Source organism: Pongo pygmaeus, chromosome 19, assembly GCF_028885625.2.
Source record: "Pongo pygmaeus isolate AG05252 chromosome 19, NHGRI_mPonPyg2-v2.0_pri, whole genome shotgun sequence".
Taxonomy (NCBI): Eukaryota; Metazoa; Chordata; class Mammalia; order Primates; family Hominidae; genus Pongo; species Pongo pygmaeus.
Genome location: NC_072392.2, coordinates 15,954,604 through 15,978,724, shown reverse-complemented (window position 1 = coordinate 15,978,724; position 24,121 = coordinate 15,954,604). Strand labels below are relative to the sequence as shown.

General features: G+C 41.5%; 1 protein-coding gene across 6 annotated transcripts in view; it reads left to right on the top strand.

The window, feature by feature from the left end:
• Positions 1-22,724, top strand: part of LOC129029899 (ubiquitin carboxyl-terminal hydrolase 6-like) — a 49,351-nt gene extending 26,627 nt beyond the window's left edge. For 4 of the 6 annotated variants that reach the window (XM_054474713.2, XM_054474714.2, XM_054474701.2 and 1 more), the window contains 8 exons: positions 987-1,171; positions 6,998-7,075; positions 9,234-9,354; positions 14,267-14,458; positions 16,449-16,737; positions 18,167-18,603; positions 19,271-19,363; positions 20,501-21,103. In XM_054474713.2, the coding sequence (XP_054330688.1) occupies positions 987-1,171; positions 6,998-7,075; positions 9,234-9,354; positions 14,267-14,458; positions 16,449-16,737; positions 18,167-18,603; positions 19,271-19,363; positions 20,501-20,674 (1,569 nt within the window). In that variant the 3' untranslated portion in view covers positions 20,675-21,103. Of the gene's footprint in view, positions 1-986; positions 1,172-6,997; positions 7,076-9,233; positions 9,355-14,266; positions 14,459-16,448; positions 16,738-17,308; positions 17,447-18,166; positions 18,604-19,270; positions 19,364-20,500 lie in introns of those variants that run through there. The other 2 variants (XM_063656581.1, XM_063656583.1) reach the window with 2 other exon arrangements.
• Positions 22,725-24,121: the final 1,397 nt, after the last annotated feature.

The following is a 24,121-nucleotide window of genomic DNA, read 5'->3' as shown; positions in this document are numbered from 1 at the left end:
TGCAGTATCTCTATATTAAGGAATATCATAAATATCTCTTTAACATACTCAAAGCAAATTTTTAAAAACTTTACCTTACTTTTATCCTATCCTGTATTTAAAAAACAGAAACAAAAAAAGATTAAAATCACTTAACTGCTTTTAGGAAGGTGGATAAGCTTGCTACAAAATAGTATTACTAGGTTTCACAAATCTCCAAAACTTTGGGAATTGCAACTCCAACAACCACTATCAACAGCTTATCCCTAGAAAACTATAGTTGAGAGAGTCTTTTTTTTTTTTTTTCCACTGGCATCTTTTCATTTCTTTTTCTTTTTTGAGACAGGTCTCACTCTACCTTCCAGGCTGGAGTGTAGTGGCACAATCACAGCTCACTGTACCCTCAACTTGCCAGTCTCAAGCAATCCTCTCACCTCAGCCTCCTGTATAGCTGAGACTACAGACACATGCCGCCATGCCCAGCTAATTGTATTTATTTCTTTATAGAGATGGGGTCTCCCTACATTGCCCATTCTGATCTCAAACTCCTGGGCTCAAGGGATCCTCTTGCCTCAGCCTCCCAAAGTGCTGGGATTACAGGCTTGAGCCACCACACCAAGCTTACTGGCATATTGTCTGGAGAAAGAAAGAGTCTTAATTGTTTAAAAGCCTTTAGCTATGAAGCTATTACTAGTTTTTACATGTGATTCAGTGTATGTGAGAAATGTTTATCAGAGAAAACTGTGGTTTGAATATATTAATTGCTGAAACCCAAGTTTGTTAGAATAGACAACGATTCTAAAACTGACAATACCTCAGCGCTTTTAATGACTCCACCATAACTGTTCTCTTTGTGTCAATAAAGATGGTTTTATAAACATAGAGAAGAATGTGATAGTGACTAATCTGAAACGGTGATAATGCCTGTCATTGGCAGGGTTAGAAGAACTAAAGGGAGGAATCAGAGGCCTGTCTTCTCAACTCTCTATTCTCGTTTATACATACAGATGAGGAAAGAACTGTATTTCCTGTCACCTCAGGAGAATAGCCCCAGCCTCTTTGGAATGCCATTGATTGTTCCATGTACTGTACATACCCGGAAGAAAGACCTATATGATGCGGTTTGGATGCAAGTATCCTGGTTAGCGAGCCCACTCCCACCTCAGGAAGCTAGTAATCATGCCCAGGATCGGTGAGTTGAGGGGATCCATCTTAACCTGTGGTTTCCAAACTCTAGAAAAATAATTTATATGAATTCTACATGACTGATACCACCCAGCCTATGTCAACTTAATCACTCTTGGAAGAACCACTCGGAGAGCATACAATTCAACCATTTGGTTTGATATTTGGAGTAGGAGAGATGATACAGCTTCCTTTTGCCAAACATTCTAGTGTCTAATAATCCTTCCATTCTCTAATCTTTTGCCTGGATTCGTCCTGCTAATGCTTCAAGTAATATCCTTGTCTTCTGTGTTGCAAAAGTAGAGAGTATGAATTCACCAGAAAATTTGCATAATCTCAGTCCTCTGAAATTCAGGATGAGAGTAACTGCATAAATGAACTCTGAAAAAGTCTCATGATACAAAAAATAATTCTGTTGGATTATTTCCATACCATGTCATTCTTTTTTCTTTTTCCCTTAGCATGTCATTTTAACGTGAAGTAATTTCATAAATCTAGATTAAAATAATTAACATTTTCTGTTTTCTTTCCCTTTTTCCTACCACTGTTCTATTTGATGAGTAAATGCATTTACTCTGAATAATTTTTGGGACTGTGATGATGTCTTATTTTTATCTCAATCAAATTGTAGATCATTTTCTTTTCTTTTCTTTTCTTTTCTTTTCTTTTCTTTTCTTTTCTTTACGACAGAGTTCTCCTCTTGTTGCCCAGGTTGGAGTGCAATGGCATGATCCTGGCTCACTGCAACCTCCACCTCCCGGGTTCAAATGATTCTCCTGCCTCAGCCTCCTGAGTAGCTGGGATTACAGGCATGCACCACCATGCCTGGCTAATTTTGTTTTTTTTGGTAGAGATGGAGTTTCTCCATGTTGGTCAGGCTGGTCTCAAATTCCCAACCTCAGGTGATCCGCCTGCCTCAGCCTCCCAAAGTGCTGGGATTACAGGCGTGAGCCACCGCACCCAGCCTGTAGATCATTTTCTTACCATCATGGTACAAATGAGAGTTCTGTTTTATGGTAACTAAAAAAAGTTCTTTACTTATTTGTTATGATATGGGGTCTTTTGATGATTAGGGTAGGGCTTAGGATAAATACATCTTTTTTTTTTTTTTTTTTTGAGACAGAGTCTTAATTTGTCACCCGGGCTGGAATGCAGTGGTGTGATTTTGGTTCACTGCAAACTCTGCCTCCAGGTTCAAGTGATTCTTACACCTCAGACACCTGAGTAGCTGGAATTACAGAGGCTTCCAACCACACCCAGCTAATTTTTGTATTTTTAGTAGAGGCAGGGTTTCACCATGTTGGCCAGGCTGATCTCGAACTCCTGGCCTCAAGTGATCAATACCAGTACCTCGGCCTCCCAAAGTACTGGTATTATAGGTGTGAGCCACCACACCTGGGCAGATTTAAATTTAAAGATTTAAATAAATCTTTATTTAAATAAATTATTTATTTATTTTTATTTTGTATTTTTTTGAGATGGAGTCTCATTGTGTCACCCAGGCTGGAGTGCAGTGGCATGATCTTGGCTAAATGCCACCTCCACCTCCCGGGTTCAAGCGATTCTCCTGCCTCAGCCTCCTGAGTCACTGAGATTACAGGTGCCCACCACCATGCCTGCCTAGTTTTTGTATTTTTAGTACAGGCAGGGTTTCACCAGGTTGGCCAGGCTGGTCTCAAACTCCTGACCTCCAGTGATCTGCCCGCCTCAGCCTCCCAAAGTGCTGGGATTACAGGAATGAGCCATCACGCCCGGCCAAAATAAGTTATTTAAATAAATAATTATTTAGAATATTTATTTTAAGATTTAAATAAATCCTAAAGGAAAACTGCAAATAATAGATAAGCAGTTTAGTTAACGAATGTTGTGTTTAGTAAAGATGAAAGTTGGACAAGATTAAATTTGAAGTCAAGTAATTGAATGAAAGAGCTTCTAGATGAGGGCTTTTCCCAGGACTTGCTAATGAATTGGATGTGGAGTATAGGGAAAGAGGAATCCAGGCTGACTTCTTTTTTTTGTGGGGGGGTGGGGAATGGAGTCTTGCCCTGTCACCAGGCTGGAGTGCAGTGGCATGATCTCGGCTCACTGCACCTCTGCCTCCCAGGTTCAAGCAATTCTTCTGCCTCAGCCTCCCGAGTAGCTGGGAGTACAGGTGCACGCCACCACACTCGGCTAATTTTTGTATTTTTAGTAGAGACAGGGTTTCACCATGTTGTCCAGGATGGTTTCAATCTCCTGACCTCATGATCCCACCTCAGCCTCCCAAAGTGGTGGGATTACAGGCCTGAGCCACTGCACCTGGCCCAGGCTGCCTTTTTACCCTGAACAATTGTTTGTGAATGGTGGTACCATTTAATGGAAAAAGGAAAACTGGGGAAGGAGCAGATTTTAGCAAGAAAAGTCAGGAATGAAGTTAAATTCAAGAAGTCTATTATATATTCAAGTGGGAAATTCACATGAATGTCCTCTGCTGGAGATATAAATATAAATGTCATCAACAAATAGGTGGTATTTAAGGCCCTGAGACCAGATGATTGACATTTAGAGAGTGAGATTTAAATAGAGAAGATTCCCATGATCTATACATGAACTCTGAACTGAGTTCATATGCATTCCAACATTTAGAGATTGAAAAGGGAAAAAAAAGCATCAAAAGAGATCGAGGCTGGGTGCAGTGGCTCATGCCTATAATCCCAGCACTTCGGGAGGCCGAGGTGGGAGGATCAGTTGAGGCCAGGAGTTGAAGACCAACCTGCCCAACATGGCAAAACCCTGTCTCTACTAAAAATGCAAAAAATTAGCCAGGCATGGTGGTACATGCCTGTTATCCCAGCTACTTGGGTGGCTGAGGCATGAGAATCGCTTCAACCCTGGAGGTGGAAGTTGCAGTGAGCTGAGATCACACCACTGTACTCCAGCCTGGGTGACAGAGCAAGACGCTGTTGAGAGAGAGAGAGAGAGAGAGAGATTGAGAAGGAGCAGCCCATAATGTAAGAAGAAAACCAGGAGTTAAGTGAAGGAAGTATTTCAAGAAAGGAGTGATAGTTGTTTCAAATGCTACAGAGGACTGGGAATTGCCCACTGGATTTGATAACATGGTCTTTGGTGATCTTTGTGAAAGCTATTTTAGTATAGGTAAAGGAGTAGAGATTGGAGTGGGTTAAACAGAGAATGGTCCTTTGGACATTAAAAAAGATAGCCAGGCATGGTAGCTCTCACCTGATTCTAGTGGTACTTGGTAAAGTTATGGATGAAATAAGAGTGGCCTGGAGTTGATGATTTTTAGAGTTGGGTAATGAATACATGGGGTGTTCACTGTATAGTTCTCGACTTCTTGAGTGTTTATGTCAATAAATTGGAAATTTTAGATGAAATGGACAAAATCCTGGAATTAAGGGTCTATGTAGAAGAGTGATTATTTTCAGGGACAGTGGGTAAAGAGGCAAGTGAGGATTTCAGGGCAGTGACTGGAGGTTTCTCTTGGGTGAAAGAATCATTAGAATAGGGATGTTTGAATAAGTAAGTAACCTAAAAAGATAGGAGGTTGTGGTTGCAAAGTAAGATACTGGGAATTGAGATTTTGGAGGCAGAAAAGTTTGTATTCACAAGGTCTAGAATATGACATTTGGAGAGGGTTTACATATGGGGTGGGGGAAGTTATTGTTGGAAGAGAGAAGACCAAGTTACTGTTGTATTAATTGCATTGATGTTGATGTCACCAAGGATAATAACAGGAGAAGTGGTGGAGAAAAAACACAGTGAACTGGGTGCTACAATCTTTAGTGAGTAAAGAAGATATGTACCTTCCAAGGAGGAATAGCCGGTGGCATAATTCAGTAGCACATGCTACAAAAAAGCTGGAATGTTTTAGAAAAGGAAGGAAGAAGAGATCATGTACAAGTGGCATAGGAATAAGGAAGAGATCTATTTTACCTCCAGGTTCTGGAATGTATTAGAAAAAAAAGTGCAGAGAGTAGTGTGTGGTGACTCAAGCCTGTAATCCCAGCACTTTAGGAGGCTGAGGCAGGAGGATCACTTGAGCCCAGGAGTTCAAGTCCAGGCTGGACAACATGGCAAAATGCCATCTTTACAAAAAATGTAAACATTAGCCAGGTATGGTGGTGCATGCCTGTAATCCTAGCTACTTGGGAGGCTGATGTGGGAGGATCACCTGAGCCCAGGAAGGTGGAGGCTGCTGTGAGCCATAATCATGCCATTGCACTCCAGCCTGGGCAACAAGAGTGATACCCCATCTCAAAAAGAAAAATGGAAAAAGTCTGCAGGGGGAGCAGGATTCTCAAGAAAGCCAGGCTTCATTCAGTCAGAGCAAAAGGTAAAAGAAATTTTCGGAAGAGAAGTGCTGCACAGCTTTCTGTGAGAGTGCTACTCGGTTGTTTTATCCTGTTATCTTTCTTTTGATTCCTCATTTATTGCTGGCCTGAGTTGGACATGGTACTAGACAGTACAGTCTATCAGTGATCATTCACTGGATGAGTTATGCAGAAAGATGGGAACTCCTATGCCAGATGTGATTCTCACTTTTGCCCTTACAGTGACTCTTTATCATGGTTTCATTACCTTTAATAGCCCATGTAATAACTCCTATCAGTTGCCAGATGAGCTGTAAAGTATGCCACTCTTATGTTATATTCCTTGCATTGCTTCCTTCTCCCCCACCCCCAGCTTTATTGAACTATAATTGACAAGTAGGAATTTTACATGCATCTAAGGTGTACAGCTTATGTTTCAATAATACGTATAAATTGTTGCACTGCTCCTTGTTAGGGCAAGGATGAGTAAATTTTTTTAAAAGTTGGAAAATCCACAGGGCCATCTTGACATAATCATTGGCAGTTAAAAGAAGTTACTCCATGGTGTATATGCGCCACATTTTCTCAATCCAGTCTATCGTTGTTGGACATTTGGCTTGGTTCCAAGTCTTTGCTATTGTGAATAGTGCCTCGATAAAACATACGTGTGCATGTGTCTTTAGAGCAGCATGATTTATAATCCTTTGGGTATATACCCAGTAATGGGATTGCTAGGTCAAATGGTATTTCTAGTTCTAGATCCCTGAGGAATCGCCACACTGACTTCCACAATGGTTGAACTAGTTTACAGTCCCACCAACAGTGTAAAAGTGTTCCTATTTCTCCACATCCTCTCCAGCACCTGTTGTTTCCTGACTTTTTAATGATCGCCATTCTAACTGGTGTGAGATGGGTGCAGCACACCAACATGGCACATGTATACATATGTAACTAACCTGCACGTTGTGCACATGTACCCTAAAACTTAAAGTATACTAAAAAAAAAAGAAGTTACTCCAAAAATGGTATGTAGCTTATAACTCTGAGTAGTTAAGGCAGTACTTAGCATGTACCACATCAGCGATTCTGATTCAAGAAGACTTCTAAATATACAGCTTTCTGCAATATGTCAGTGTTCTTGTCATGGAAAGATCTAATTATTTTAGTTTAATGTGAATTAAATCCTCTGATAGAATTAAGGCTGAAGGATAATTGGTATTTGATTTCATGATTAGCTTATCTTGTAAAATTTTCATGGGCCACATGGCTCCCTTAGAGACATCTGGCAGTCGTATGTCTACCCTTCTGTAAGCCCAGATAGAGGATGGGAAGCCAGAGTGTATTTGGTACTGGGCTGCAGCTAATGGATTACGGTAAGTAATGTTGAGCTGTCAACATGAGCATACTGCTGTGGCAAATGCCCCTTCCTAGGATTACTTCAAGAGAAGATGAAAAGGAGTTGGACCTCGAACCAGAAATGCTTCTTACACTCTTTTTGTTCTCTTCTCTTTCCATGATGACAGTATCGGCTGTCAATATCCATTCACTCTACGAGTTGTGCAGAAAGATGGGAACTCCTGTGCTTGGTGCCCAGAGTATAGGTAAAGTGACCTGCAAAAGAATTACATTAGTAGAATTTCAGCTTTAGATATGATACAGTTTTCCTAAGATTTCCAATTTTGAGAAGTAAATAGTGAATAATGAGAAACTTAAGAATTGTGGCTGGGCACGGTGGCTCACGCCTGTAATCCCATCACTTTGGGAAGCCGAGGCAGGTGGATCACCTGAGATCAGGAGTTTGAGACCAGCCTAATCTGGTAACACCCCATCTCTACTAAAAATACAAAAATTAGTGGGGCGTGGTGATACGTGCCTGTAATCCCGGCTACTTGGGAGACTGAGGCAGGAGAATCACTTGAACCCAGGAGGCGGAAGTTGCAGTGAGCCAAGGTTGTGCCATTGCACTCCAGCCTGGGCAACAAGAGTGAAACTCTGTCTCAAAAAATGTTTTTCACTTCCTTTTGAGGTCAATAGATAAGTTTTGCTTTTGAGACTTAGCTGGTTTTATAAACTACAGTCCATACCAAATTCATAGCTTGTGATAAACATTTATTACTCTATAACTTCACCTCTCCTTTTTTGTTTTGTTTTGTTCTGAGATGGAGTCTCACTCTGTTGCCCAGGCTGGGGTGCAGTGGCTCAATCTTGGCTCACTGCAACCTCTGCCTCCCAGGTTCAAGCAATTCTCCTGCCTTAGCCTCCCGAGTAGCTGGGACTACAGGTGCACACCACTGTACTCAGCTAATTTTTGCATTTTTAGTAGAAATGGGGTTTCGCCATGTTAGACTGGTCTCGAACTCCTGACCTCAGGTGATCCACCCACTTCAGCCTCCCAAAGTGCTGAGATTATATGTGTGAGCCACCATGCCAAGCCTCTCCTTAAATATAAATAAGTTTGCCAGTTCTGAGCACAGTAAATCTTAGTCTTTACTAGACTTTGCTGGAAATCTGTTCTTGGTTTTTAAAGAGTTACAGAGATTGATTGGTCATTGCTGTTACAGCAGGGAAAGTGCCTAATGATACTAAAGTCCACCTTTAGAGAACTGCAATAGACTTAGTAAACTGAGTCTAAAGTAGGCATTGGTCGGGCGTGGTGGCTCACGCATGTAATAACAGCACTTTGGGAGGCGGAGGTGGGCAGATCATAAGGTCAGGAGATTGAGACCATCCTGGCTAACACGGTGAAACCCCGTCTCTACTAAAAATACAAAAAATTAGCCAGGCATGGTGGCGGGCACCTGTAGTCCCAGCTACTTGGAAGGCTGAGGCTGGAGAATTGCTTGAACCCGGGAGGCGGAGCTGGCAGTGAGCCCAGATCGTGCCACTGCACTCCAGCCCGGGTGACAGAGCGAGGCTCCATCTCAAGAAAAATAATAATAATATTAATAAAGTAGGCATTGGAACCATGACTTTATTATATCCTCCTCCCCTACCCCATCTCCCACTCTAGCGCTGCAACTCTATAAACTTTTTTTTTTTTTGAAACATAGTCTCACTCTGTCGCCCAGGCTGGAGTGCAGTGGTATGACCTCAGCTCACTGCAACCTCCACCTCCCAGGTTCAAGCAATTCTCCTGCCTCAGCCTCCCAAGGAGCTGGGATTATAGGTTCCCACCACCGTGCCTGGCTAATTTTTGTAGTTTTAGTAGAGACAGGGTTTCACCATGTTGGTCAGACTGGTCTCGAACTCCTGACCTCAGGTGATCCACCCACCTCGGCCTCCCAAAGTGCTGAGATTACAGGCATGAACGACCATGCCCAGCCTCTGTAAACTTTTATATGCATTTATTTAAACTGCCATTTTACAAACAAGGAGCTAGGTGTTATACTAGATAAATTGTCCTACCTCAGAGCATTAAATAACTGAATTTGGAATTTCTTGCATGCTGTAGTATCTCAAACAGTCAATTCCCATGTCATTTATTTGCCATAAAGTTCACATCTTCCTGTGATTAACAGATGGTTACCAAGTACTTTGTAAAAATAAAGACTTGAAAAGTGAAAAGCATGATTCCCTGAAATGATAATAATTATTAATAAGTATCCCTACATTTATCAGAGTCTGAAGTTAGAAGCCCATGACAAATTGTGAGGCCCAAGAGGAAAGCAGAAAAGTAGGAAGGGAGAATATTTTTTATTAAGAAAATTTAAATTCCTTCATAATTATTTCTTCCTCTGTGGATCTTTCCCCCCTTTTTAGATTTTGCAGAGGGTGTAAAATTGATTGTGGGGAAGACAGAGCTTTCATTGGAAATGCCTATATTGCTGTGGATTGGGACCCCACAGCCCTTCACCTCCACTATGAAATGTCCCAGGAAAGGGTAAGTGTTTAGGGCCGCCATAAAATGGTGGTTTTTATGGGAAATTTCCCCCAGTGTAACTCTTATGCCATTTCTGTTTGAGACAATTTAAAACAACCAGAAAAGCCTTCATTGGCATCCTCTATGGCACCTAATATATTGACATGTTTGCTTGAGCTTTTTCATTTTCCAGCTTCTGAAGTTCATTGTATTGGGGCATTGTCTTTGTCCATTTTGTGTTGCTATAACAGAGTACGTGAGGCTGGTAACTTATAAAGAAAGGAGGTTTACTTAGCTTACTGTTCCGCAGCCTGGGAGGTTCAAGGACATGGTCCTGGCTTCTGGCAAAGGCTTCTGTGCTGCATCATAACATGGCAGAGAAGATCAAAGGAGAACAGACACAGGCAAGAGGGAGGACCAAAGAGGAGATCCTCGCTTTCTAACAGCCCGCTGTCTTGGAAACTAAGTTCTCAGAAGAGAACTCACTACTGCAAGAATGGCACCAACCGTTTATGAAAGTTTCACCCCTATGACCCAAACACCTCCTACTAGGCCCCACCTCCTAAAAACACCACATTGGGAATCAGATTTCAACATGCATTTTGGTGGAGACAAATAAACCATATCCAAACTATAGCAGGCATGAAATTTCAAAAATATTAATCAGTGAACCTTGAAACCAAACTGTGTCTGGCCATGGCATATCAATAAGCATCTCTCTGTTAAATATTATTGAAGTTGCAGCATTTGGTAATCACAGTTACTTAGTTCAAATGTGTCCCAGGGCTATAGCTGCTACCTTTAATAGGCATAGTGATCAGAAAAGTTAGAGAAAGGATTGAAATGTTTCAATTTTGGGTACCTAAGAGCACATCTCAATGGCCACTCTTCACACTTCACATTCTTCTATTGTCACTGTCTGGCCAGAGCAATTTTTAAATTTTGAAAATGTTGCTTCAGAAATAATTTTAACTCCATACCTAAAAATGTTCACCTCAGGCAGTTTTTAATCAACCAAATATTATTTGAAAGGTAAAGACATTAAGAATCTGATAGAGAGGTAAAAGCCACAAAGTCAAAGGGGTTCCTTAAGTCACATGAGGAATTGTAGTGGTTTTTGCATTTTTATGGCTCTTGATAGGCAGAAATTTCCTTTACTATTTTTTAAAGCATTCCCTTTGGATAAGTTAGTAATGGTAACTGACTTTTCTGTCTTGTTATTCTATGGAGGACTGGGGAAATTACCAATTCTAGACCTAGTTTCCTATTTAGATCCCAAAATATGCCCCACACACCAAGGCTCCTGGGAGCCCTTTCTAGCCAGGAATAAGTATAATTTGTGGATACTTGTCAAATGAAAGATCACTAGGCTAAAGCTAAAGAAAGCTGAAGAGAAACTAATGTTCTAGATCATGCTCACTAGCAAGGAGGGAAAATTTTACCAGTTGATAGATTCATAAATCTTTGTCAGCACAAAATCTGACAGGGCATTATTCTGACAAGACATTACTGTCAATGATGATAAATTATTTGGCTCTATAAATCTCTTCCCCTTTTTAACAAATCCAGTGTGCAATCTGAAAAGCTCTTTAGGACATCCTGCTTATAGGAAATGGCCTACATGACCTGTTAAATCTCACCCTACTTCCACTTTCAGTGATGCACTTAGGATACCATGGAAACGAAGGGCTATTGATGCCTTGCTAGGGAGTGGGGCCATATGCCTAATCTGGGCTCCACTACATGTAGAGTTTCTGCATGTGCTTAGAAAGTCATGTAGACAAAAGAGATACCGTGGTTTAAATTGGGATTTTCGCCCATATGCTTTATATTTTTTATTCCAGTGATTTCCCTTTTAGGAATTTATCTGAGGGGAGAATACTCTGTAATTACTCCATAATTTGCAGGCAGATATCATCATAACATTTTTTAGGAGAGTAAAAAGTTATTAACAACTTAAATTTGTCTCACATTAGAGGAATGGTTAAATAAAGCATGGTGTATTCATTGGATAAAATATAATGCAGTTGTTGAAAATGATTACCAGGGGTTTTTGCTAACATTTATGGGAACATGCTTATGATATGTGAACATTTTTTTAAAAACAAGACATAAAGTTGCATATATTGGAAATAATACCTTCAGTATTGAAAATAATACTATTTGGGAAAAAGGACAGAAGAAAATCTGCCAATATTTTGACAGTGGTTGCCTTTGTATTAAGAATATAAAAGGATCCCCTGCCTTGTTACATTTTTCTCTGCTTTCCAAAATTTCCACATGAATATTATACTAGTAATCAGAAAAAAATAGAGGGACAATCACTCTTATCCTTTTTATTTCTCTCCTGTTTGGACCTCAGATTCCTCAGAAGAAAATTAAACTAGATGCCAGCCTGGGCAATATGATGTCACCCTGTCTTTACAAAAAATGCACAAATTAGCCAGGTGTGGTGGTGTGCACCTATAGTCCCAGCTGCTTGGGAGGCTGAGGTTGGAGGATTGTTTGAGCCCAAGAGATCAAGCCTGCAGTGAGCTGTGATCTCATCAGTGCACTCCAGCCTGGGTAACAAAGCAAGACCCTGTCTCAAAAAAAAAAAAAATGAAAGAAAGAAAATTAAACTAGACAAATTCTTAGGCCTCTCTCTTTTTTTTAATAGTCTTATATGAAAACTATTACTTCATTTCCTGTGTTTTGTGTTAAGACGAGCTTTAAAGCAACTCTGAAAAGAAGAGGGTGCCATAAGTAATTTATAGAGTGTTTAAACAATAGTAGAGGATCTAAGCATGGATCCCAAGAGGTAAAGGGAATCTTTATCACTTTGGGAAATTTTACTGATAAATAGAAATTATTGTCAGTACAGTCCACAAATATGTTTTTTATCAGCCTTCTTTCCTCCCTGTCTTCATCTAGCACTGTAGCCTGTGTTCCACAGAAAATATAGTCAATAAAAATCAACATTCTTTACTAGCTTACTCTAATTTGTGGTTGGCCATAAAGTATTCCTGGTAGAGATAATAGAGATAATATTTAACTGGCTATGAGAAAGGAAACACTATCGTATGTGATACACCCCTTTTTCTACTCATTGCAACAACTATGATACAGCATGTTTGCTTTTGAAGCATGTCAGTTTTTTCCTTGAGTGACCAGTTCAAAAGATGATGACAGTTAATATCTTGTTACTACAGAATTTGTACTCAAAAAAGGAGTCTATAACACAAGTCCAAGCCAGATTTCCCTTTCTAAAAAAAGAATTTTCCTCTAAGTTCCCCTTTTTAAATGAGCTTTTTAGCCTGGATGGTTATGCAGTGCTAGAACCTTAACTGCATGATCAAACCCAACCTTGCTAGTTTATAACAGCATTTGACAGCCTCATGACTCTCATATAGGGAAAAAGTCTCGCCTGAAAAACCCATGCTAAGCTGAATGTCCTGAGCTGTGCCAATTTGTATTCCAGGCAGCCTGAGGTTCCCATCATGAGTTTCAGGAAGGGAAATTCATGGAGGAAGTTCACCTCTGGAAGGGAGGAGCAATAAATAGGGTGGGTGATGGACATATGTGACGTTTGCCACAGAGAGGCAGTCAGTGTGGGCCTTGTGGTCCGGGCTCTGCTTTGGGACACAAATATATACTGTGTGAAGTCTTATGGTAGCATTCATAACCCTGATGATTCACCCACCTTCCCATACATTAGAGGGACAAACAGAAGGATCCCAGCTCTATGGTTCTTGATTGTTTGTCAGGTAGCAGCCAGGCATGGAGAGGGAAAAATTCTTTCTTTTCTGCTGCACTCTAGATCCTTCCTTCTCTCCTTCTTCTTCATTCTACACCACCCCCAACATACATCCATGCACCCCGCCCATTCTTTGCTCTCTCTCCTTTCTTACACTTAACTCCTTCTTGCTCCACAGCCTAACATGCTGATTAACAGGACCCCAAAGGTTTGGGTGGGTATTAGGGGCCTTCTCAACAAAAGCAGCACACTCTTGAGCTTGTTCTTCCTTTTGTTGCCATCTCAGATAAAAAGGCCCCATGAGGGAGGAGACAGATAATTATAGACTTGATATTCTGATAACTGTGTGATACATGGGATCAGATGCAAATGAGTTGTACCCTGTGGTGTTTCATGCTCTGCTGTGTTGTCTTCTCATGGTGAGCTTTTCTGTGCCCTTATTTCATCCGGCTCTGGTTTCTATGTTTCACATTATTTCTCCTAGCCTCTGTAAACTCTGCAGCATACTAATAATGCTCTGGCTTTCTGGTTAAAAATAAATGGCTTACTATCAGCACCCCTGGCTTGAGGGCCAACTCACATGTAATCCCTTATAAGATTCCAAAGTTGTTAAATAAATGCAATTCGTTTTGTTTTTGTCATTTTGAAGCATTCAAAAATTTTTCAAGAAAAGCTATGGTCATATAAATAGAAATTTTATCCAGAATGTTATGATGTAACATTTGTGAATAAATATGTAGGTGCTGTATTTGCTCAGACTCTAGTTTGGGTTGTGTTTTCTTTTCCCTTTTTTTTTGAGACAGGGTCTCTCTCTGTCATCTGGGCTGGAGTGCAGTGGCATAATCACAGCTCACTGCAACCTCTGCTCCCAGGCTCAAGCAATCCTCCTGAGTAGCTGGGACTACAGACGTGTGCCACAATGCCCAGCTAATTTTCAGATTTTTCTTTTACAGAGACAGGGTCTCACTCTGTTGGCCAGGCTGGTTTCCAACTCCTGGACTCAAGCAATTCCCCCCACCTCGGCCTCCTAAAGTGCTGGGATTACAGGCCTGAGCCACCATACCCAGCCAGTTGTATTTTCTTTTTCCTTATATAGAGTAAAAGAAGGGTGAGTGACCGAGAGGTTGATGCATAGCTATATCACCAGTTTAAATGCCTTCCCACATACCCCTTTCCTCCTGTTCCCTCTACCTACAGGTTGTAGATAAGCATGAAAGTGTGCAGCAGAGTCGGCGAGCGCAAGCCAAGCCCATCAACCTGGACAGCTGTCTCCGTGCTTTCACCAGTGAGGAAGAGCTAGGGGAAAATGACATGTACTACTGTTCCAAGTGTAAGACCCACTGCTTAGCAACACAGAAGCTGGATCTCTGGAGGCTTCCACCCTTCCTGGTATGTTACAGTCCTGCCTCTGAGAGAGCAGGAATCTAGCAGAAAAGAAAGAAGACATGAACAAACAGGAGGTTTTGTTATTTTTGAGAATAAGACTTTTCCTGCAGCAGCGTTTAAAACACTTTCTGTACAAGGTTTTTATGTTGAATACAGAGATGAATCTTTCTACAAATATTTGGTAGTTCCTTTTCCTAAAAAGCTTATAACCTAGAAGAAGAGATCAATCATGTAGACCAGTAACTGCAATTCAGTGCGATGTGAGAACTGCCACAAGGGGTACAACGTGGTGAATTTGAACTTCAGGAGAGGTTGAACTTCTGGCTCTGTGGAGAGAGGAAGCTTAAGCTAGCCCTTTGTGGACTCTAGAAGAGCAACTGAGCCCGGAGCCCCCAACACCCACTGCACATAGTCATGTGGCTGTGGCACGCTGCTGAGTTGAGTGTGTGTGCACAAGCACACCAGTGCACTAGGGCCTGCGTGTTCTTTTAGATTTAATTTACTTCTGCCTTCTCCCTTCATGGATTAGGAGACTGTCCTTTTGTTTGTCAGGAGAGTTTGAAGTGACAAATCTTCCTATTCATTAAGATCAGTGTAACTGTAAGGTACTGGCATATTTTAATCAGATATTTATATGTATTTTCTTTTTTTGTTTTTTTGAGACAGGGTCTCACTGTGTCACCCAGGCTGTAGTGCAGTGTTGTAATCTCAGCTCACCGCAACCTCCACCTCTCGGGCTCAAGTGATTCTCTTGCCTCAGTCTCCTGAGTAGCTGAGATTACAGGCACGCACCACTACCACCCGGCTAATTTTTGTACTTTTGGTAGAGATGGGGTTTCACCATGTTGGCCAGGCTGGTCTCGAATTCCTGACCTCAGGTGATCCACCCTCCTTGGCCTCCCAAAGTGCTGGAATTACAGGCATGAGCCACCGTGCCCAGCCGTATTTTCTTATTCCATTCATCTCTCTGTCACACTACTCTGTGAAGCTGAATGTAGGTTTTTCTTAGACCAGAACAGCATCCTAGGGAATGATGCACAAGAAATTAATAACACTGGTTGTCAGCTAGCTCCACAGATAGGAACTAGAGGGAAGGGGCAGGCTTGGGGACAAGGTGGGTGACGGGGAGGGGGAGACCTTTTTTTTTGAGATGGAGTCTCGCTCTGTCACCCAGGCTGGAGTGCAGTGGCAAGATCTCAGTTCACTGCAAGCCCCACCTCCCGGGTTCACACCATTCTCCTGCCTTAGCCTCTGGAGTAGCTGGGACTACAGGTGCCTACCACCACGCCTGGCTAATTTTTTAGGTGTTTTTTATTTTTATTTTTTGGTAGAGATGAGGATTCACTGTGTTAGCCAGGATGGTCTCGATCTCCTGACCTCGTGATCCACCCGCCTCGGCCTCCCAAAGTGTGGGGATTACAGGGGTGAGCCACCACACCTGGCCGAGGGGGAGACCTTTTAAAAAAACTGAGGTATAATTAACATACAATTAAAAGCATAGATTTTTAATATCCAGTTTGATGAATTTTAACAAGTATATATTTTCATATAATCATCAAATAAAACAAGCAGAGCAGTCATGTAGCCCAGTAACTGCAATTCAGTGTGATGTGAGAACTGCCACAAGGGGTACAACGTGGTGAATTTGAACTTCAGGAGAGGTTGAACTTCTGGCTCTGTGGAGAGTGGAAGCTTAGGCTAGCCCTTTGTGGACTCTAGAAGAGCAACTGAGCCTGGAGGCAATACCCACTGTGCAGTCATGTGGCTGTGCCACACTGCTGAGTTGAGTGTGTGTGCACAAGCACACCAGTGCACTGGGGCCTCTGTAGAGGCCTTTATGAAACCATATTTTTGAAGTCTTTAAAAAATAATGAAGAGTAAATGTTCTGTTATATACTCCCAAACATTCACATGTATTTGACTTGTTTTTTCCATGTAAATTTTGTATCTTCAGAATGCTTTAATGCGATGTTTTCTACCTTTGCTTCTCCAGATTATTCACCTTAAGCGATTTCAATTTGTAAATGATCAGTGGATAAAATCACAGAAAATTGTCAAATTTCCTCGGGAAAGTTTTGATCCGAGTGCTTTTTTGGTATCACGAGACCCAGCTCTCTGCCAGCATAAACCATTCACACACCAGGGGGATGAGCTCTCCAAGCCCAGGATTCTGGCAAGAGAGGTGAAGAAAGTGGATGCACAGAGTTCGGCTGGGGAAGAGGACATGCTCCTGAGCAAAAGCCCATCCTCACTCAGCGCTAACATCAGCAGCAGCCCAAAAGGTGAGGCCTGGGGGCCTTATGCAGTTGCTTTCTTGGGACTCCTGTAGGCTACATATGTTTCTCTGTCTTCTGTTCTGGAACATCAGGTTGGTTCAGTGGAAGGAACCTATCTGGAATCAGACCTATCTGTATTTAAGCTATGTAAGTTTTAGCAAGAGATTCAGCCTCCCTGAATCTATTTTCTCATCTGTAAAATGGAGATAATGCCAGGTTTACAGAGTTGAGAGTTTGACACATGGAGAGTAAAGCACTTCACACAGTGCCTGATGTATGGTAAACAGAAATGGTAGCTGCTGTCTTGTCCCCTTATAGTGAAAGTTCTGAGGTTCCCCATCTTTCAGGGGGTCTAGAGGATCAAAACTCTTCTTTTATTTATTTATTTTATTTTTTATTTTTTTGAGACAGGGTCTCACTCTGTCACCCAGGCTGGAGTGAAGTGGTGCAACACAGATGACCGCTCACTGCAGCCTCGACCTCCTGAGGTCAATCAATCCTCCCACCTCAGCCTCCTGAGTAGCTGGGACTACAGGCACGCACCACTGCACCTGGCTAATTTTTGCATTTTTTGTAGAGACGGTGCTTCACCATGTTTCCCAGGCTGGGCTCGAACTCCTGCGCCCAAGTGAACCTCCTGCTTCAGCCTCCTAAAGTGCTGGGATTACAGGTGTGACCCACTGTGCCTGGCCCAAAACTATTTTCATAAAAATACTAAGACAATATGTGCCTTTTCACTTTTATTCTCTCACAGATGTACAATGGTGTAAGAGACAACATGACATGGAAGAATATCGTCACTTTGACAGTGAAGTCTGTGCTAATGTATTGTACTTTTTCATGCCTCAGTTTAGTTTCTAATACAGAAAATATTGATAGATAAAATTCACATAAAAGTTCTAAAGATTCTCAATAATTTTTAAATGTATAAAAGGGGGTAGGGGTAAGAGGCTATAACCAAAAAGTTTAAAGCCTTACAGGATTTTTGTGAGTCATAGAGGTAAAAATGGACAGCAAGAAATTCCCAGTACCATGCCTAACAATAGGAAGTTCTCAGTAAATGGTGGTCACATTTTTTGTCTAATTTTACAAAGGGGAGGAATATGTATTTGGAGAACTCCTTACTCTAATAGTTAGATTTTTTTCAACTGAATCTGACATAAATCATCTTTCTGCTATTTTCTGAGTCCCTATAATGTACTTTACATTTTCAGGACATTGTTGCTTATAGGGACTCGGCATTGAAGAAGACAAAAATGTAACTTACTGGCTAACTTACTGGCTACATAATAGGAACTAAAGGGTAGCCAGTCACGACTCCCCTGTCTTTACCTTTGTGTGTACAGTTGTGAAGCTAACCTCAGAGTTAGCATTTGGGGCTGGCTTACTTTGTGACATTTGGATTTGTGAATCTTTTCTTCTGTCCTGTTCACAGGTTCTCCTTCTTCATCAAGAAAAAGTGGAACCAGCTGTCCCTCCAGCAAAAACAGCAGCCCTAATAGCAGCCCACAGACTTTGGGGAGGAGCAAAGGGAGGCTCCGGCTGCCCCAGATTGGCAGCAAAAATAAACTGTCAAGTAGTAAGAAGAACTTGGATGCCAGCCAAGGGAATGGGGCTGGGCAGATCTGTGAGCTGGCTGACGCCTTGAGCCGAGGGCATATGCAGGGGGACAGCCAACCAGAGCTGGTCACTCCTCAGGACCACGAGGTAGCTTTGGCCAATGGATTCCTTTATGAGCATGAAGCATGTGGCAATGGCTGTGGCAATGGCTACAGCAATGGTCAGCTTGGTAACCACAGTGAAGAAGACAGCACTGATGACCAAAGAGAAGACACTCATATTAAGCCTATTTATAATCTATATGCAATTTCAGTAAGTGGTTTATTGTATGGTTTTCAGAGAGTGGTCCGTGTTTTGTTCACTTGTCTTCATGTATTCATGAGCAAGTATTTTTCAGGTCCTGCTTATTTCCTAGCATTGAGCTTAGTGATAGAAAAGTTAACATAGAAATCTGGGTTTGCCCAGGTGTAGTGGCTCACACCTGTAATCCCAGCACTTTAGAAGGCTGAGGCAGGAGGATCGCTTGAGCCCAGGAGTTTGAGACCAGCCTGGGCCCCATCTCTACAAATAATTTTAAAATGGAGCGATGTATGGTGGCATGTGCCTGTGGTCCCAGCTACTTGGAAGGCTGAGGCAGGAGGATCACCTGAGCCCAGGAGGTCAAGTCTTTAGAGAGTTGTGATCACTCGACTGCACCCCAGCCTGGGTGATAGAGCAAGCCCCTGTCTCAAAATAATAATAATAATAATAATAATTACATTATAAAATGATTGTTTATCCACACAAGACTTGGAGCTTATGACTTTTGTATTTTGCTTTTTGCTTATTTTGGTTTTAGAGAAAGTTAGAGGGTTCTAAAATATTTTCTCACCTACTGATCATTTACATGATCAGTGTTCTTCTGCTCAGATCCTAGTGCTATATCCTGGCCATAGTACAGTTAACTACTAACATACCTCCACTCTCTTATCTCTTACAGTGCCATTCAGGAATTCTGAGTGGGGGCCATTACGTCACTTATGCCAAAAATCCAAACTGCAAGTGGTACTGCTACAATGACAGCATCTGTGAGGTAAACATTCTCAATCTTTGAATGAAAGTTAGAAACAGAATATCAACAGAACCGGGGAACATTTGTTGAAATAATGGACTATCTCTTGAATAGGAAATAGATATTTCTTTTAGAATCAATATATAGATGCTGTCAGTATTAAAGGAACAAAAGTGATATGCAGAGTAGGGAATGAAAACATGAGTAGTGAGGAAAAATAAAGAGTTAGTTGACCAGGCACAGTGGCTCATGCCTGTAATCCCAGCACTTTGGGAGGCTGAGGTAGGCTTAGGAGGTGGATCACTTGATGTCAGGAGTTCGAGACCAGACTGGCCAAAATGGTGAAACCCCATCTCTACTAAAAATACAAAAATTAGTTGGGCATGTTGGCGCATGCCTGTAATCCCAGCTACTCGGGAGGCTGAGGCAGGAGAATGGCTTGAACCTGGGAGGTGGAGGTTGCAGTGAGCCAAGACTATAGCACTGCACTCCAGCCTGGGCAACAGAGCAAGACTCTGTCTCAAAAAAAAAAAAAAAAAAGGAGTTAGTTAATGCAAAAAGCTCCTATCTTCTAGACTGTTAGAATTCGATGGGGTTGGGCTGAGTGCGGTGGCTCATGCCTGTAATCCCAGCACTTTGGGAGGCCAAGGAGGGTGGATCATGAGGTCAGGAGATTGAGACCATCCTGGCTAATATGGTGAAACCCTGTCTCTACTAAAAATACAAAAAATTAGCCAGGCGTGGTGGCACATGCCTGTAGTCCCAGCTACTCAGGAGGCTGAGGCAGGAGAATCCCTTGAACCCAGGAGGCAGAGATTGCAGTGAGCTGAGATCACACCAGTGCACACCAGCCTGGTGACAGAGTGAGACTCCATCTCAAAAAAATAAATACATACATACAAAATAAATAAATAGAATTTGATGGGGTTTTAGGTCATTCTGTTTTGACTTGTCTGTGGTCAAAATATTTTCCCCAAAGCAAACATTGGAAATAATGGGGCTCATTTTAAAGGGGCAGGTGTGAGACAGCCAAACTAGTGAGCTTATTGGAAGCAATCAGGTTTAGTAATTACAGAGGGTTGGTCTTCCCTTTCCTGGCAAGGATTTAGAGCCATAATAGCGATGGCTTTTTGTTAAAGGTTTTTCTTGCCCTTTCAGGAATGTCACCCTGATGAAATTGACACCGACTCTGCCTACATTCTTTTCTATGAGCAGCAGGGGATAGACTATGCACAATTTCTGCCAAAGATTGATGGCAAAAAGATGGCAGACACAAGCAGTATGGATGAAGACTTTGAGTCTGATTACAAAAAGTACTGTATGTTACAGTAAAGCTACCACTCTGGCTGCTAGACAGCTTGGTGGTGAGGGAGATGACTCCTTGCCAAGCTGTACTTGGCAAAAATGTCACTGAAAGGCAAGCTAAATGTAGTTATTTTATCCTGTTAGAATACAAATTCTAATTAAAATAGTTAACTTTAAGAGTAGCAATAATTTTATTTTAAAGTCTCATACAAGTTGTCCGATAGAGAACTTTCAGACAGATCCCACCATTAGCCTGCAAACAAAAGGTTTGGCACCAGCCACCTGGGACCAAATAAGAATTCAATTGTGCTTGTCCAGATATGAACAAATATGTAGTGAGTATAGAGTTTACCAATAATCATAACAAATATTAAAGATTTCCTTGGAGTCAAAGTAAAAAACAAAAAATTGTAATGTTGTCTAGGGATGACATGATATGCTACCTCCTTCTTCCCGAAGTTTATTCGATTATATTGACAAGATGGAGAAAGCCAGATCATGAAGGTGTGCAAATGATTCTTACGGCACGGGCGAGGATTTTTCAATTTATTTTTTAAAGTTTCCATACCCTTTCTTTGTCTTTCTTGCTTTTTGTTTTTGCTGTTGTGTTTATGTTTGAGGCACAACCAGTCATTGGTGGCAGGGGCATAGAGTGGTCAGTCTGAAAGGGAGGCTCTCTTAAGAGCTATGTGCCTTCCACCCAGAGGGAGACCCAGTAGAAAGAAAAACATCCTGGGAAATCCAGCTACCATGGCCCTCCCAGTGGAGGCATCTTACATTTAGGATACTTCAAGTATCCTCAGAAATGTATTCTGCACCCCTGGCCCTGCCCATGCTGAGGGAAGGGGAGCAGTTGCCAATATTTGCAGCATCTTCACGTGCACATGTTGCAACAAGAGCTTCTGGGAAAGTAAGCGGCATCAGAGCTAGATCACGTTTCGCAATTAGTGGTTGTTCTTTTCTGTGTTTATTTTGCACTTTAAAAAAGAGAGAACACATGCAAATGAACTTGCTTGTGTGTATTTGGTGGCTCTAAGGGCTATAAATTACAAACAAAACACGTCCCAGACATTAGGAGTTCATAAGTATATTTAATGAAATTGGTGGTTTTAGGAAGTCAACTTTAGTTTTGCTTTGTTTGCATGTTCACTAATTTTTTTATTTTGATATTTGCCTTTTTTTTAAATTTTACAGTAGTCATTGAAGGTTATGTTTCTTTGTTTACTTTGTTTTTGCTCTAATTATTCAAGACTGGAACAAAAGTATAAATATTATTTATTTCAGGTAGAGTTTTTTTCATGTAGTTTTTTAATACATACTTGAAGGAAATGTTTCACCTTATTTTTGGGCTTTGTTTATTCATTTAGACCTTGCAAGTTGATTCTCATTAACTGTCAGATTCCACTAGCCTTTCTTCCTCATAGGTAGTAATTACCAGTGTAACTAAGCATTTGCGTTCTGATATCTGAGGCCAGTAACCATGAATATCTAGTTCTCAGAGCATTTGGAAAGGTTATCTGAAATGGCTACCTAAATTGAAATCCTTTTCAGAAAAAATATAATTGCAAGTAGGTAGGAGTGGCCTAAATTGTCTAATGTAATAAAGTCAGACAAAATGCATACTTTATAGTTTCAAGATTTTCAGTATATAAAATCTGTCCATTCCTACCTGGACATGTCCCATTAAAAAGTGGAAGATTTTAAATAATTTCTTTACAGATGTTTTATTTAAGCAGGTAGCACAATCTACTAATGTTGTTTGCTCTGTGTTTGTTATACTGGTTGTAATTAATTTTTTTAATTCATGAACTAGCTGAAAATTTATTAAATTATTAACTACATTCATCTTGTAAATTACTGTATAAAACTTGTTGACAATGCACTGGCTTTAGAAAGATGTTAATGTACATAAATAGAGTGTAAATAAAATAGTGTTGATGTACTGAAATATGAACTGTATAAAAAGTATTGGTAATTGTATATGGGTGTACCTGTTTATCTGTAACTGTTATCCAAACGAATTAAATACTGTGGATGCCCCTATGTGCTGTTTTTCCTCATACAAGTAAACACAGAATGTAAAATTCTTCAGCCTCCCTCTCTGTGATCCTGTTTTAGTTCTCCTACTTGAATAATTTTTTTCTGACTTACAGAGGGGATGCATCATCTCTGAGGTTGGAAACTCTGTAGAGCAGGATTCCCCAACTCCTGGGCTACAGACCAGTACCGTCCATGGCCTGTTAGGAACCGGGCTGCACAGCAGGAGGTGAGCGGTGAGCTGTATTTATAGCCACTCCCCCTTGCTCCCATTACCACCTGAGCTCTGCCTCCTGTTAGATCAGCAGCAGCATGTCATTCTCACAGGAGAATGAACCCTATTGTGAACTGCACATGCTAGCAATCTAGGTTGTGTGCTCCTTATGAGAATCTAATGCCTGATGATTTGAGGTGGAACAGTTTTATCCTGAAACCATTCCCCCATCCCCCCAGTCCATGGAAAAATTGTCTTCCACAATACCAGTCCCTGGTGCCAAAAACGTTGGCAACCACTGATGTAGAACAAGATCCCTACAGTGGGTACTACCCTACAGAGGTACTACTACAGAGGGTAGAACAAGATCCCTCCAGTGACCAGGTGACTTTAAACATGGCTCACATCCCTTTTAGAAAGTTATGGCAGGGAAGCAAGTAGAGAGCAGGTGGTAAACTGAGGATTGGTGACTACATCGGTACCTACAGTGGGTCCTACAGTCATTTTTGTGCAGATCAGGAGATGAGGTGAAGAGAAGGAAAGCTTCTCATTTGCATAATGCCTTGAAATGACCCTAGGTTTCTAGGGGGCACTGAGAAACCAGAGATGTCCCTTGTCTGTCTGGGAGATCCAAGGGGACAGTTGGCAGTGTTGAGAAGAGATGAACGTGACAGCTGTAGGTCCTTCACCCTCAGCTTCTATTTGTTCACCTATAAAATTAAAATACCGAACACTCAGGCTTGTAAGAATTAAATGAAGGACACAAATGCCTGGCACAGTTGCTTGATAAGTGCTCAATCCAATGATACTCAATCCTATTTTACAAAAAGGGTTTTTTTTGTTTGTTTTGTTGTTTGTTGTTTTACCTCCTTGCTATACTGATGTTAAAAGAGTTTAATAGTCCTCTGTTCACATTTTCCAAAAACAAGAATACACATTAAAAATGTATAAAATGGGCCAGGCCCAGTGGCTTACGCCTGTAATCCCAGCACTTTGGAAGGCCAAGGCAGGCAGATCACCTAAGGCTGAGAGTTCCAGACCAGCCTGACCAACATGGAGAAACCCCGTCTCTACTAAAAATACAAAATTAGCCGGGCATGGTGGTGCATGCCTGTAAACCCAGCTACTTGGGAGGCTGAGGCAGGAGAATTGCTTGAACCCGGGAGACAGAGGTTGCAGTGAGCCGAGATCACGCCATTGCACTCCAGCCTGGGCAACAAGAG